Source organism: Diospyros lotus, chromosome 14 (genome assembly GCF_014633365.1).
Source record: "Diospyros lotus cultivar Yz01 chromosome 14, ASM1463336v1, whole genome shotgun sequence".
Classification (NCBI taxonomy): domain Eukaryota; kingdom Viridiplantae; phylum Streptophyta; class Magnoliopsida; order Ericales; family Ebenaceae; genus Diospyros; species Diospyros lotus.
In genome coordinates, this window is record NC_068351.1 from 18,296,886 (window position 1) to 18,312,761 (window position 15,876).

Consider the following 15,876-nt stretch of genomic DNA (forward strand, 5'->3'; position numbering starts at 1 on the left):
AAAGATTTGAGAAAATAGTCCTAAGGGTATTTATTCAGATTTTTAGAAAGAAAAATGGAAAAAAATGAAAGAAAATAGGAAGAAATTGGAATATCGAGATATTTTGGGATAAATATCATTTATATGATTGTTATGTTGAGGAATAGTGATTGGTACAACTTTTGAGAGTTGGCACAAAAATCGAGACTATGCATGAATTCTTGTGCTCAAGGTATTTTGAACTTAGTGTAAAAGGTAAATGGTTCAACCCTAAACTAATTTTATGCAAATGATTCTTTCATATTGACATAATATGTTAAGTTACACATCATGTATAGTGCATTTACATATATTGATGATGTATTATGCATAAATTCACGATGATATTATTGATTATGCCACACATAGGGGTTTGGGATTATGAATTAGCGCCGCTACTTTGCAAATGGTGCATCCATACACCTTAGTCTAGTAAGGAGGCTGTTAAAATGAAGAGTAGCAATTGGGTGCAGTCGACTCAAACGAAAGGAATGATATTATGTTGCATGTTGCATTTTGCATTCATGTACGAAATATGTTTATATACCTTTACTTAGATGATACATCATCTAACTTGGGCTTTGCCCCTAGAATATTCAAATGTTTTAGATGAAAATTGTAGCAAAAAAGAGGATGAATGAGGCATGATATGACACTTAGCAAAGTGCAAGATGAAATGATTGAATGTTATGTAACCTATGTGTTTAAGTTCTGCTACTTCGAAATTTGAACGTTTTAAGAAATGATGATGTACAACATTATTTAAGGTTAATGATAAAGTTAAGGTTCAAGGATAAAGTTAAGGTTCAAGGCACATAATGACGTGGCTGATGGATTCTACATGTAGATCCGATATTATGCTTATTTATGAAGATTTGGTTATGTGATGTTAGGTTTCAAGTTATGTTGAAAAACTTATACTCTGTTAATGAACAGTCTTGTGTTATGGAATATGTCCGAAACGATCATGTATTATTAATGTGGTTCGATGTATGCTTAGGTTCGATTTATGCTTCTGCTATTGGTGAATACCTAGCCTAGCATTTATGATGTATGATGCTAGGTAGATAAATGGAAAATTTGGGAATTAATATGATGTTGAAGTTGTTCTTAAGGGGAAAAAAAAATCCCAAATTTCTTAAATTTATAACATGCCCGAGAAAATTGGGTGTTACACTATCACTCTTTGAAAAATCATATCTTTAAACCAGTTTTGATGCATAATCTTTTTAAAATGTCAAAATTTTTAATACATCCAATTCACCCCTTTCTTGGTGGACACTCACTCCTACATGAACTTTCAGTCTAGATGCACAAATAACAAATAATGTGGTGGAAAAGATGGCAGAGCAATATTGGTAGTGTCTCAAATGAGTTGGTGGTGGATCTTAACATTGACTTGGATGCGTCAATCTCATCTACACAGTTATCAACTACTCAAATAAATGAAGCAACATTATCAACCAAGAAAAGAAAGACGAAAACAAGTGATGATGTATTTTTACACCAACTAAAAGAGGTGACATGATCACTTGAAAATGGTCTTGTCAAGGTCATTCACAAGATGGGGTCTTATGTGGCAACCAAAGCAACACTTATGAACAATCAATGTAGATTTATAGCCAGCATGGAATGATTGAGGGTTTGACAGTAAACGAAGAAGATGGATGGTTCAATTAACATCTCTAGTGACCTTTCTATTTTGTTTGCATTTTTCATGATTTTAAACAATGAAAAGATGTGGTGAGGTGAGTTTGATGAGTCATTAGTTGATTTGGTTGTTTAATGATGTTGTTGTAAAACTATTATTTTGAATGACTTGTGTTTCGCATGTGTGATTCAACTTTACATTTTGTGGTAGTAGTTTGTGATTTGACCTCTAACTTAGAGTATGTTTAGTTATGATTCAACTCTTGGGTTCGTGTATTAGATTCAACTCTTTAGTTATAGTCGAATACATTTAAAACTAGTTGTTGGAATGTTTGGCAATGAACAATTTACAAGTACTTTACTCAATGGCAATTAAATGTTTTGGATCCTTGAAGATATGTTCTTGGCTTGTTTGTATTTTGTAGGCTTTTATTTTGACTAACTTTTATTAATGTATTTCTCATTAATTAAAATTTTATTCAGTATCAAAATATGTTGAATTAAATTATATTCACTGCATTTTTCATGTTAGTTGAAATTTATCTATGTATATTTGTCATTAAACAAATTTTTATTAATTATATTTATTTTTTAGTCATTGGAAGCGTAAATAGTTAATTTTGTAGTTGTATTCAATAAATACATGAATATTTCAAATTAATATTTTTTATGTTGTCTAGAAAAATACTCGAGGGGGGTGAATTGGGTTTTTAAAAATTAATTAATAATTTTGAACTCTTTTAAAAACTTTTAAATTTGTAATTTTAATATGTGATGATTGCAGTAGGATTAATAACAATAAAATCACACAATCATAAGAATAAGAGAAATTTATAGAGGTTCGGCTCTAAAGAGTCTAATCATCTCTCTCAATACTTAGTTTGAGATTCCATTAGGGAGAATCAACGCTAGCTTTTAATTAGAGCTAAAGCTAACATATAATCCATTGTCTAAGCAAGAACTACTAGCATATTACTAGCAAATATAATCCCCTCACATAACAAGTGAGTAAAATAATCCTCTCACAGAACAAGTGAGTAAAAATAACAAATTTACAACCAAAGACAATTACAAATAAGTCGCCAACGGTTGAGAATTCTACCAACTAGCACACTTCCAACACTTCGAACCTTCTCACTTTTGTTTTAATGCTCTATCAAGTTTGTTCTTATCTTGAGCCTCCATACTTACTCTCTATATATATATACATCTTTCAAGCACACTAGCCATTAAATAAAATGTTAATATGAAGTTTGAAATTAAAAAAATGTTTAAACTTTCTCAAATAATAAGAAGACATGTCTCATTTTTAATTCAGAATAAATTTACTTTTTCCATGAAAAATCAAGATTTGAAAATTCAAATATAAGTTTTTGAAAATTCAAATATAAGCTTTTGAGACATAAATGATTAAAATAAGAAAACATATTTAAAAGTAATTTTCTTTTAATTCAAAATAAATTTATTTTTTGCATAAGTAAGAAAAAAACATATTTAAAAATAATTCTTCTTTAATTCAAGATTTAAAAATTTAAATATAAATTTTTGAAATATAAATGATTAAAACAAGAAAACATGTCTAAAAGCAATGATTCTTTAATTCAAAATAAATCTATTTTTTGCATGAGTAAAAAAAAACATGTATCAAAACAATTCTCTTTTAATTAAAAATAAATTTACTTTATACATGAATAAGAAATGTATTTATCAAGATATAGAAATTTAAACATAAACTTTTAAGACATAAATGATTAAAACAAGAAAACATGTCTAAAGACAATCTACCTTTAATTTAAAATAAATATACTATTTGTATCCATTTTTAATTCAAAATAAATTTATATTTTACATTAATAAGAAATACATTTATATCATAAAAATATTTTTGTTATCATAAAAATCATATTTACTTACTCTTGAGTTTGACATTTTATATTTTAACTATTACTTGAATATTATTTATGTATTTTCCATTAAATAATTTTTTACAATTAAATAAAATTTTATTTTTATTCAATGTTTATTTAATATTTTTAGCTAAAAACAAAAATAAATTTTTATAAGATATATATATTTTTTGGAATTAAAGAACGTTGTAATAAGATTTTTCAATTTCTATAATGTAAAAAGGACATTCTTGTAAACTAACTTTACCATTCAATTCCTTAAAATTAAGACACATTAAACATAATAAGAGAATAGAATACTCATTTCATTCCCACTTATACCAAATATAGCGATAAAATAAAATAGTCATTTTCTTCTATTTGCGTTCCCTCCAAAACCATACCGTCCACATCTGATCTCTTGTGAAAATTTATTATAAAAACTATCACATTTAAATCTTGATGTTTACTTTTATTGTGGTTTGAAACTTTTTTTTTAAATTTCTTAGGGAAAATAGTAAACAAAATCCCAAATATTTGTGCAAATTTATAAATTTATCCAAACATTTTAATTTTACCAATTGTACCCCAATTGGCTCAATTGAATACGATTTTATCCCAAATCTGAAATCAATTTAAGAGACATATATCATTATTGACATGGTATATCACTTATCATAAAAAAATATATAAAAGTGAGATTCACATATTTAAGTAGAAAAAATAAAAATAAAAAAATTATATATATAGAGCCTCACTCTCATATATTTTTTTTTATAATAGGTGATTTGTCACATTAATAATGACACATACTTCCTAAATTTTTTTATATACTTTAGGGTCCACGTATGCTACCAATGTGAATATCCTAACATTATTACTAAAATTTTACAATTAAATTTTTTAAATTATTTATATATATTCATATGTTATGATATCCATAGTCACACATTGTAATAAAGTATATAAAATTTGAGTCTATATATACAATAAAGGGGCGACCGTGCACGTAAAAAAATAAAAAAATTTAAATACAAATTTAATAGGTGTCATTTGATAAATATAGTTTATTTTTAAAAAAATTAAGTGAAATGTTAAATAAAATGTACCGTAACATAATGGTGAAATTATTTAATAAATTAATTATTATTTAGAGATTATGAATTTAAATCTTGTTAACAGAATTAATTTTTATTAGAATTTTGTAACATTAGAGTATGGTATGGTATTTAAATATAAATATAGATATAGATAAAATATAGATAGATAGATATCGAAGCCTCAAATTTATTTTTATTAAGGGGGTGTTTGTTAACCAAAATAAGAGGAAAAAATTGTCAGATATGGAAAATATTTTGAATATTTAATTTTTTTAACATGTTTGTTAAATTTATCTAATGATTATTGAAAAAAAAATTACGTGATTTCTTATCTTGATTTTTCAAGATATACTTATCTCTTCCCCTTTAAGCATATCTTAGTCTTTATAAATAAGAAAAAAATGACATTCGTGTCTTTTAGTACATTTTAAAAAATTTAACAAACAGTTTTGATAAAAATTTTATAATGCTTCCCAATCTTATTTTGATTATTTTATATTTTAATTTAAAAAATATTTTAATTTTATTTTAATATTTTCTTATCTGGCTCATTTAACTAACCATAGCTAATATCTAAAAAAAAAAAGTCACCTTTTAATAATTAAATACTCTTTGTTTGTAATTTGGACAAACAGTGGAGTCCTAATTAAACAGTGATTTCGAACATTCGAATTCATTATTCCTTAGGCTCAGGCAGCCAGCCAGCCGCTCGTCGTGTATATATATATATGTGTGTGTGTGTATATAGAGGCGCCCTTTTTTCTAGACCATTCCGAGGCTGCTATTTTCTCGCGTCGTTGGGGTTAGGGCTACCGCGTATCCATATCTGATCTGTGATTTGGGACGGAACCCTAACCTTTGAAATCAACCATGTCGACCAAGCAAGGTAAACGGATTCGATCTTTTTACATACTTTTATCTTCTCGTCTTCCTGGATTTGCTAGATTTGATTTCTTTACTTTTCTTTACCGATTTGTTCAGAACGATTTATATTGAATCACGACGTTTGTGCTCTTAATTAGGTGGAAAAGCCAAGCCTTTGAAGCAGCCGAAGACTGAAAAGAAAGAGTACGACGAGGTACGGCTCTCGTCTTGGTGATTCTCTTTGTGATGCGTTTCTTTCTGGACATGAGTTTCGGATTATCTAATGATTGAAGAAGAAATAATGAGTCCGCTAGTTGTTTACCCTTTCTCCACCGAGAAAGGGAAGAACGATAAGAAAATTTTTGCCACGCGTTTAATTCTTGGTTTTTCCCCCTCGTGGGAGGTGGGAAGGGGTGCGTGGTCTTTTATTATTCCTACTTCAAGAATTTGGCTGGAATATATTTGTGTTCTGTATTACATTATCAGCCTCATGGCTTTTGCATCAGTTTTCTCTTCGGGATAGTTTGTAGAGATTGCTTAAATATGTTTATGTGCATTAGCACATGATCCTAACTGGTGCATTCATGTTTTTGCATTGTCACTAGCATATTTCTGCTCAAGTTTGATGCCTAAATTTTATTCTTGTTTGTATGTATTTCTATATCTACTTGAGGCAATGGCACAGGAAATTCATGGGCCTAATCCCTACTGATTTCTTGTTTAGTTTCATCCTTCTATACTCCTTATTGTTTGTCTATGTATATGTAGAATTTGAAGTTTGAAGGGGAAAAAAAAAAGCTGAAAATCTTGATGTAGTTAAGTACCCATGGAAGTTCAAAATTGTAGATGTTTTGGAAGCATGTCGTGTTTAAGCAGCAGTTAGCTGCTGCTGTTTCTGTTGTATTATGTTGTTATGTTTGTCTGTATTAAATTCAAGTAGTTATGCTGTTAGTTATTCTGTTAAGAGAAGAGGCGTGATGTGCATATATATATGCAGCTCACTCTCAGTTTCTGTTTCTGTTTCTCTTGACTTCATTTTTCAGAATTAAGAAATTTCATGCAAGTTTTCTTTCTTCAATTTTCTCTCTTGCACTTTTTGTTTTATGCCCTAGGGTTTCATTTCATGGTATTAGAGCCATTAACTTTACCTCGATGGCCTCCAATCCCATTCTCAATTCTTCTTCTCCACCACCTCGCTCATCTTCTTCCTTGTCGTCTACCTCACAATCAGAATTTGCGGCAGTGGCTAAGGCATTTAATTTCATTCCAATCAAGCTGAATTCCAACAATTATATCTTCTGGAAAGTTCAAGTTCTTGCTACAATTCGAGTTTTTGATTTGACGTCCTTTTTGAACAAATCACCACCTTTGATCAAGTTTTTGGCTAATCCCGAGTCAAGCGAGATAAGAACCTCTTCTTTCGTCAATCTAGAATACCTAAACGAGATTAGATCTGACCAATTGTTGCTTGGCTGGCTGTTCTCCAGTATCGACAAAGAGGTATTGGCACAGGTGATTCACTGTGAATCATCTATTGAGGTATGGTCTTCCTTGGGAAATCTCTACCCTCGCCAAACTATAGCTAAATCTTTCCAATTGAAGCAGCAATTGGGGTCGGTTAAGAAAGATTCCCTCTCTATTAATGATTATATTTTAAAAATCAAAATGGTAGGGCATGCTCTTGCAACCATTGGAGAGCCTTTACATGATAAGGATTTGTTGCTTGGTATTCTAAATGGATTGGATCATGACTACGAAGCAGTTGTTAGTCTTATAACCTACCAAATGGATGAAATTGATTTAGAAAAGGTGCAGTATCTTTTATTGATGCGTGAACAAAGGTTAGCATCCAAGAATTTGCCACAAATCTCAGCCAATTTTGATTATGTTATGCCTTCGTCCATGAATATTAATGTGGCTTCATACTCATCAAGAAATGGTATTGGATTTGGTAATAATTATAGAGGTGGTTACATTTCATGAGGTGGTAGTTATGTCAATAGAGGAGGCCGAGGTAGAGGTAGAACATCTGGAAGAAGAATTTACTGTCAACTTTGTGGGAAACTAGAGCATTTTGTAGACAAATGTTATCATAGATTTGATAGAAACTTCCAATGAACACCTAGTCAAGGTTTTGGAAGACCTAATCCTGTTGTTCAGACTGATCCACGTGCTTATATGGCCTCCCTTAGTGATTCTAACGAAGCCTACATGAGTGAAATAAGGTCAATTCATGGGACTCACTATGGCACTCTTTCTCAGCCATCGGAAAACCTACCTCAAAATCCTCTACCCGATCCCTCTTGGTTTGTTGATTCAGGCGCAACAAACCATATCACCTCCAACCTCAACAAGCTGTCCTTGCATTCTCCATACAATGGTGGTGACAAAGTGACCATTGGCAATGGTAAGCCTCTTTTTCTATTTTTAATATTGGTTTCAGTCAACTGTACGCTCAATCCAAACCTACATCTATTATCTCATTACCTCATGTTCTTTACGTTCCTAGTATGAAGAAAAACCTGATTAGCGTTTCACAACTTACTCATGACAATAATGTTGTGACTAAATTTGATTCTAATTCTTGTGTGGTCAAGGACAAGAGTTTTGGGCTGGTGCTACTTCAAGGACACCTTAAGGATGGACTTTACCGGCTAGCTCTAGCACTTGATCCTATTGCTCGCAGCCACTCAGTCCAATCCATTGAACCAACTTTGTTTTCTAAACCCGTTGTTTCTTTGAATACATGTAATAGACAATTGGACATATGTAATAGACAAAACTCATTTAGTCATGAGCTGTCCAATAGTGTTAATGTAGCTCAAACTACTACTAGTGCCTGTCAGCAATGGCATGCACGATTGGGGCATCCATCTTTTTGTGTATTGCAATCTATATTGAATAAAATTCATGTTTCTTGCTCTCCTTCAGTTCTTCCATTTTGTGATTCATGTAAACTTGGTAAATTGCACTAGCTTCCATTTGCTGATTGTGAAATTAAGTCAACCAATTATGGTATTAAAGCCTTTTTACCCTATTTACACAATTATGGTATTCAACCTCGATTTACTTGCCCCTATACGCACCAACAAAATGATATAACAAAAGGGAAACATAGACATGTTGCTGAAATGGGCCTAACTTTATTGGCTCATGCTCATATGCCTCTCAAACTTTGGATAGAAGCCTTCCAAACTGTAGTTCATGCCATAAATTTGTTATCAGCTTCTCCCATTCCATTTAATACCCCATTTGAGTTACTTTACAGAAAACCACCCAATTATTTCTTACTTCAACCGTTTGGTTGTGCCTGTTTTCCTTTCCTTAAAACCTTATAACAAGCACAAATTTGATTTCCATTCCGTCAAGTATGTGTTTCTTGGACATAGTCATTCTTAAGCTGGCTACAAGTGTTTGCATCCATTGAGAAAAGTTTATGCCCCTAGGCATGTACAGTTCAATCCTAATGAGTTTCTTTTTCTTTTGTTGTTTTCATCTCCCGTTGTCTCTCAATCATCTTCTAATGGGCTCTCTACTAATTTTTTTCAATCTCTTCTTCTTTTTCTTAAAGTTTTCTGTCTCCTCGAGTTGCACAACCCTTAACTCCTGCCTTGCCACCCTTCATTTCTATTGACCCTCATGTTTTATCTCCTACTTCTTTGGCTCCTACTCATGAACCACAACCTATTCCTTCTCAGCCACCCGGAGCTTTCATTTCTTTACCTAATCAAAACTAGTTCCAGCCCCATCTGTTCATCCTATGCTTACTTGATCTAAGGCTAAACAATTTGTAACCTCCTCACCACATGCCTCAATGAGTACTCTTGAACTCAATTCAGTTCATGAGGTTCTTTTAGACTCACAATGGGTGCAAGCTATGAAGGAGGAATTCTTAGCCCTGTAGTGTAATCACACTTGGGACCTTGTTCCATTTTCTAAGGACATGAATCTTATTGGTTGCAAAATGGGTATTTCAGGTCAAGAATAGATCTGATGGATTTATTCTTAAGTATAAGACTCGATTGGTAGTCAAGGGTTTTCTCTGAACACCAGGGATAGACTATGCAGAAACCTTTAGTTCGGTTGTAAAGGCACCAACAATTATGGTGTTGTTTTTTCTAGCTGTCACTTTTGGTTGGGATATCCAACAAGTGGATGTGAACAATGCATCCTCAATGGTGACTTGACAAAGGCTATTTTTATGTCCCAACCTAATGGTTTTGTGAACTCCCAATTTCCTTCTCATGTGTGTAGATTAAGAAAGTCCCTATACGGTCTTAAGCAAGCTCCTTGTGCTTAGTATATAAAGTTGAGAGCTGCCTTACAAAATTGGGGTTTTTTTAGAGCTACATATGATGCCTCTTTGTTTATTAAGAGGATTGCTAAATATGTGTTGTTTGTCGGTTTATGTTGATATACTCATTATCGAATTAGATTCTATTGCACTAAAGATGTGTATTCAAGATCTGGACACTCACTTTGCTCTTCAAAACCTTAGGATTAGTCAATTACTTCCTAGGGTTTGAGGCATATAGAGATGAGAGTGGTATTTACTTAACCCAAGTTAGGTATACGTTGGATTTGCTGAAGAAGGCAGCTATGCAAAACTGTAAACCTTGTGACACACCTACGACCCCAAGTATTTCCTTAACTGACGAGGGTGAGTCCTTCTCCAATCCATCATTATATAGGACTCTTATTAGCTCTCTACAATATTTGACATATACATGCCCGAACATTGCTTTTGTTGTAAATAAATTGAGTCAGTTCTTTTCAACACCTAAAATGCAACATTGGTCAGTGTACAAACATTTACTTAGGTATCTTAAAGGAATTGTCGGTTTGGGTTTATTATTCTCTCCATCTCCAAGTGATCTATCCCTATCAGTATATACAGATGTTGATCATGCAGGCTATAAGGTTACAAGAAGATCTACAAATGGGCTTTGTGTGTATTTTGGATGCAATCTAATTATATGGGGTTCTAGGAAACAAATAGTGGGTAGCTAGATCCGTTGGGGAGGTTGAGTACCAAGCAATTGCACAGGGTGTGACTGAACTATTATGACTGAAGTCATTGTTTTTAGAGTTGGGATATCCCTATGGTGCTACTCCTAAACCTATTGTGTGGAGCAATAATTTGGCTGCTAAGAGCATTGTTGAAAACCTTGTGTTTCATGTTTGCACTAAGCACATTGCGATTGATGTACATTTTGTTCGAGAGAAGGTGGAGAATGGTGAAATAGAGATAAGATATGTTCCTACAACTCATGAAGTAGCTGATTTTCTTATAGAAGGGTTGCTAAGAGATCGGTTTCAGTTTTTGTGTGGAAAGCTTGGGCTAAAATTTTCTCCAGTGCACAATAGCTCTATGGACTCTACAAGCAGTACAAGGATCAAAGATTTGTCTTCTAATATGGAGTCTAATTTGAGGGGGAATGTGGAAGCATGTCGTGTTTAAGCAGCAGTTAGTTGCTGCTGTTTCTGTTGTATTATGTTGTTATGTTTCTCTGTATTAAATTCAAGTAGTTATGCTGTTAGTTATTCTGTTAAGAGAAGAGGTGTGGTGTGCATATATATATGCAGCTCACTCTCAGTTTCTGTATCTCTTGAATTCATTTTTCTGAATTAAGAAATTTCGTGCAAGTTTTCTTTCTTCAATTTTCTCTCTTGCACTTTTTGTTTTATGCCCTAGGGTTTCGTTTCAGATGTAATTTACTACTTCCCTACAAATACTAAAGATTATGCAAAAGAAACATCTTTAAAAGATTATATGCATGAATCATTTAAGGGTAAATTTTTTACAGAGAAGCGTTACCTAGCTTAAAAAATGAGGAATACCAATAATGACATTGGAATTATCCACCAATTGAATTTGTAGGATTTAGGTGAGATCTCGACCACACACTAGACTGATGTAGATTGTGGGTGCTTGCATAGAAAAAAAACAAGGATGATTGCCTCGGGGCTCAGTTGGGATGATGCCTCTCCAATGCTTAAATCAGTGAAGAGTTCTAGAGAACTAAAAGCTATGAGAATAGTGTTGAATGTGGCACCTTTGCCTCACCCATCGAGGTCTTTTATACCTATTGAGTTGAGCTTTGTGGTGAAGATGATCATGATAATGAGTTGGTCTCCTACCCATATAGCAGAGAATTAGTTGATTTCCCCTTGTTTCGCAAATTTGGGACTTAGTTGAACTAGAATTGGTGGATCAGTGTGAGTTGACCTAGGTTTTTGGAGATTGGGACATGCGGTATCAAGAAGACTTGGAATTCCTATCCTTTGATTTTTCATACTGGGTTTGAATTTATATGTTCTCTAAAATCTTAGGGATTGCTTCAAATTTAAGGGCTTAATAGATACAAAGTTCCTCAAAGTGAGGACTTGGTTGATAGGTTCCTGAGATTGTCTCTTGGTTGGACTGTACTTGTAGTGGTTATCTTTATCTTGTTTTGGAGAATATTTTGATGCTCATCTTCTGTCCAGATTGGGTTTGTAAGGATCCGTTAGCGGATTTAGGACATTTTGTTGTCATTTTTATGTGTTGTATTTTGTCACTATTTGATTAATGCTTTGAGAAGTTATATGTTAAGTTTGAAAAGTCAAAGTAAATGAAAATTGATGTATGTTGAAAAGTCAAGCAAAGGAAGTGTAGGAATGGTTGAAAAGTCAAAGAAAGGAAAAGGGATTAAAGTTAAATGTTGAAAAGTGTAAATTGGAATTAGGGGAGAAGGGTTGCCATGCAATGCTATATATATATATTATAAGTTATATATACAAATGGGTTAATGTATAATGGGTATATATATATATAATATATGAAAGAAAAGAAACGAGAAGAGGAAAGGCAGCAGATCTTTTTGAGGCTTTTGGCAAGGGTTTCTTCCTCTTTCTTCCTCTTCTTTTTCTCTCTGATAGTCGAAGCCTCAAGAAGGGTGGAGGGCGCAAGCTTCAGCGGTTCTACTTCTCGTTCCAGTGGCCTATTCCGTTGCCTTCTTCCTTCTTTGGTTCAGTCATCAGAAAATTTCACAAGGCAAGTTCTTGATTCACTTCTCCATTTTAAAAGCAGGTTCTTGATTCTGACCTTGCTGTACTCCTTGGCGTATAACTCTGTGGTTATATCCAATCTGAAATCCGCTTTTTGTTCTGGAAACTAGACATCATAAGCTTCATTTTAGACATATTACTTGAATTATTTGACTACATTTTGAGCCCGTAATAGCCCTGTGAATCTTTGCTTAAATCTGGAATTTTACTATTTCTGGATAGACTAACCTTGGTTTGGTTTTGGGGTATAACTTTCTATTGTAATCATTTATTTTGGCTTCTATTGTTATATGATGGGAGTTGATTGAGAGGGATGTGAATGTTTTTAATTGAGTTTATATTTGTGCCAATACTTTTGGCAACCTCCTCATATATTATCTTGGTAGAGTTGTAAACCTTTATTTTGGCTTCTATTGTTAAATGAAGAAAGTATGGGAATGTTTTTATTCAAGTTATATCTTTTCCAATCTTTTTGGCACTCCCTTTTGGGTCCCTTTTTGTGGTGGGATCTCTAGGAGCGGGGTCACCACAGTTTGGTATTAGAGTAAGATTGGGATGTTGGGATGAGTCTCTATACACATAGGAATGATGGGTAGAGTTAAGGATTATGTGTAGTATTCAGATGTAAGTTTAAATAAGGATTCGTATTCTAAATGTTTCAGTTGTGCAGGAAATGAGTACTCGCAGAGGGAGACCGCCGACTCGAGGCTGAGGCTGTGGTCAGGCTATTCCTGCACCTGCACTAGATGCACAGGGAGAGTCTAGTAGGGATTTGCAGCAGGAGGTGACTGAGATGTGAGGGAATTTGGCAGGAATATTGTGAGCAATGGATATGCTCACTGCCAATCAGTTGAGGCAAGATCAAACACAACAAGAAATCGATGGTGATCCCATTGGGAACAAAGATGGTCAAACCTCTAACCCCCTGGTTCAAGGAGCGGATGGTAGTGTAGGGAGTTAGTTGTCGAAGAATTTTATGGCCCTTTGACCTCCCGAATTTTATGGAGGGGTAGATGTTTTAGCAACGAAAAATTGGATGTTATCACTGGAGAAGTGCTTTCGGTCTATGGGGTGTAATGATGCACAAAGGGTGCATCTAGCTACCTTTTTATTGAGGGGAGATGTGGAGAGATGGTGGGAGACCGCCAGACAGAGGTACACTGGCAGGGAACCATCATGGGCGGAGTTCTAGGAGACATTTAATGAGAACTACTTTCTTGAGTGGATCCGAGAGCAAAGACCTATAAGTTTATTGAGTTAGTGCAAGGCAGCAAGACTGTGGTTCAATATGAAGCTGAGTATATCTCTTTGGCTCAGTTTGCTCCAGAATTGGTGTCTACAGAGGCCAAGAAGGCCGCAAAATTTCAGAGAGGCCTACGTGTGGATATCCGGTATGCATTGGTTGGCGCTAGGATTACGGACTACCCCACAATAGTGCAGAGAGCATATGCAATTTTGAGGACCTGGCAAGGTAATTGTTTCTTGTGGTATTTTTGTCAGATCTTAGTGGATCTGGCAAGGTAATTTGAATTATGCAAGGCAGTTTGGAGGGAAGGTTTGAATTAGGGAGGGAAAGAGAGCTAGAGAGAGAGATGATGATAGAAATGAGAGGGAAAAGATCATTATTATTCATGTCATGATCCCCATCCTCCGAATTGGCTTATTTATAGCCATCCATACATCCTTCTAGAATACCCTTCACCAGATGGCCAAACTGCCATAACCGCTAAGTACTTCTGCCAATAACAGAAATAAGTAAATGAAAAAACAACACTACTACGCTGAGTACATCCAATCAATACTGCCCTTATGACTGCCCTAGGGCTGTGGCAGTTTTGGCCCATTGGGGTCATGTTCCTGTTGAATGGAGTTCATCACTATTGTAGTTTCGAGTTTAGCGTAAGATAATCTTTATGCCCAAATCTAAGCTTGGTTTCCATATATGGTATATGAATTTATTAAACTTTCATAGCCTGGCGGAATATACTGTCTCAACCGTGCGGAGTTTATACTTGTTGACAATGTTCATGGTCTTATATTGTTGTCAAAGTTTGTCCTCATATGATATTATACCTTTCTGTGTACCTATATATGGTTGAGTTGGGTGACTGCCATTTGCAATAAGGCTGTCAATGTGTTTGGATATCAGCGACTGACTTCCTTTGACCTGGCTATCATGAGTTGTCAGCTTTTTTAGTGCAAAGTGACCTGCACTGCTTCAATACCTGTGAAATCTTTACACTGTTCTTGCTAACAAAATAATTTGATTGTTTTGTCTCGTGCAGCAGCTTCAATGCCTGTTAAATCTTTACATGGTTATTGCCAACAAAATAATTTGATTGTTTCTTCTTGTGCAGCTTGACAAGGCAAACATTCAAAAGAAGAAGGATGAAGAAAAGGTAAGTTTTTAGGCATGGCAACTTGTGTTTTTGCTTCTCCAGAATTTAAGAAATATCTGTTTGATACAATTAATGTGGTGATCAGGCACTGAAGGAGCTTAGAACCAAGGCTCAGCAGAAGGGGGCATTTGGAGGATCTGGACTCAAGAAAAGTGGGAAGAAATGAGCTTTCTCTGGAGCAGACTGCAATTAAGCTATTAAGGTGTTATAACTAATGCATGTTAGATGTGCTTGGTTGGTCATGGTAGCTTTGCTGGTTTCTGTTAAGTTGCTTTACCTTTAAGGAAGAGTGTCCCATGTATTGTCTTAATAAATTTGATGCTGAACTTTGTTGTGGTTTTTCCACTTAAACATGTGCCGAATTTGTTTATGGTTTGGCTTGGATTGACATCGACAGGGACAGGCTTCAACGCCGTGCAATGGTAAAATGCCAACTATTTTCTCATACATATGAGTTTCCATTCACATACCCCTCAAATTTTGTTTCCAAAGGGCCAGAGCCTTTGTAACAGTCTCTTTTGGTGACATGTATGTGGTGTAAACCTTTATATGTATCTTAGCTGTGTGTGGTGTTTGTTTGTTACGAGATTATGGAAATTGTGGGTTTGTTGCCGCTTGTTTCCCTTGGCAGCATCATGAAATTGTAGTTTGAGAATTTCTCCACAATTACAATTACAGTTGAGAGGGATGAAAAAAATCAAGCGAAATGATTGTCCTTGAAGGTCGCCTGGGCTGGCTGCTAAGTCGTACAATGTTGAGTAAAGGGATTTCAGTTTGCCCCGGAAGTCTCGTAGTAATATTAATTAGAAGGGCGAAATGTCAGGGTGGTTCTTATACCTGTTGGCTTGGGACCAGTCGGGGATGTTTAAAAGCCTTCCTACATTGTCTGGGTTCTCTCTTTTTCCCCAT

At 34.3% G+C, this 15,876-nt stretch overlaps 1 protein-coding gene across 1 annotated transcript; it reads left to right on the forward strand.

Moving 5' to 3' along the window:
- Window positions 1–5,373: 5,373 nt before the first annotated feature.
- LOC127790578 (uncharacterized) lies at window positions 5,374–15,414 on the forward strand. The gene is made up of 4 exons (XM_052320149.1): window positions 5,374–5,540; window positions 5,677–5,732; window positions 14,926–14,967; window positions 15,053–15,414. Exons 1-4 carry the CDS (start codon window positions 5,525–5,527, stop codon window positions 15,131–15,133), a joined length of 195 nt encoding a protein of 64 aa, XP_052176109.1. The 5' UTR covers window positions 5,374–5,524; the 3' UTR covers window positions 15,134–15,414.
- The last annotated feature ends 462 nt before the right edge of the window (window positions 15,415–15,876 follow it).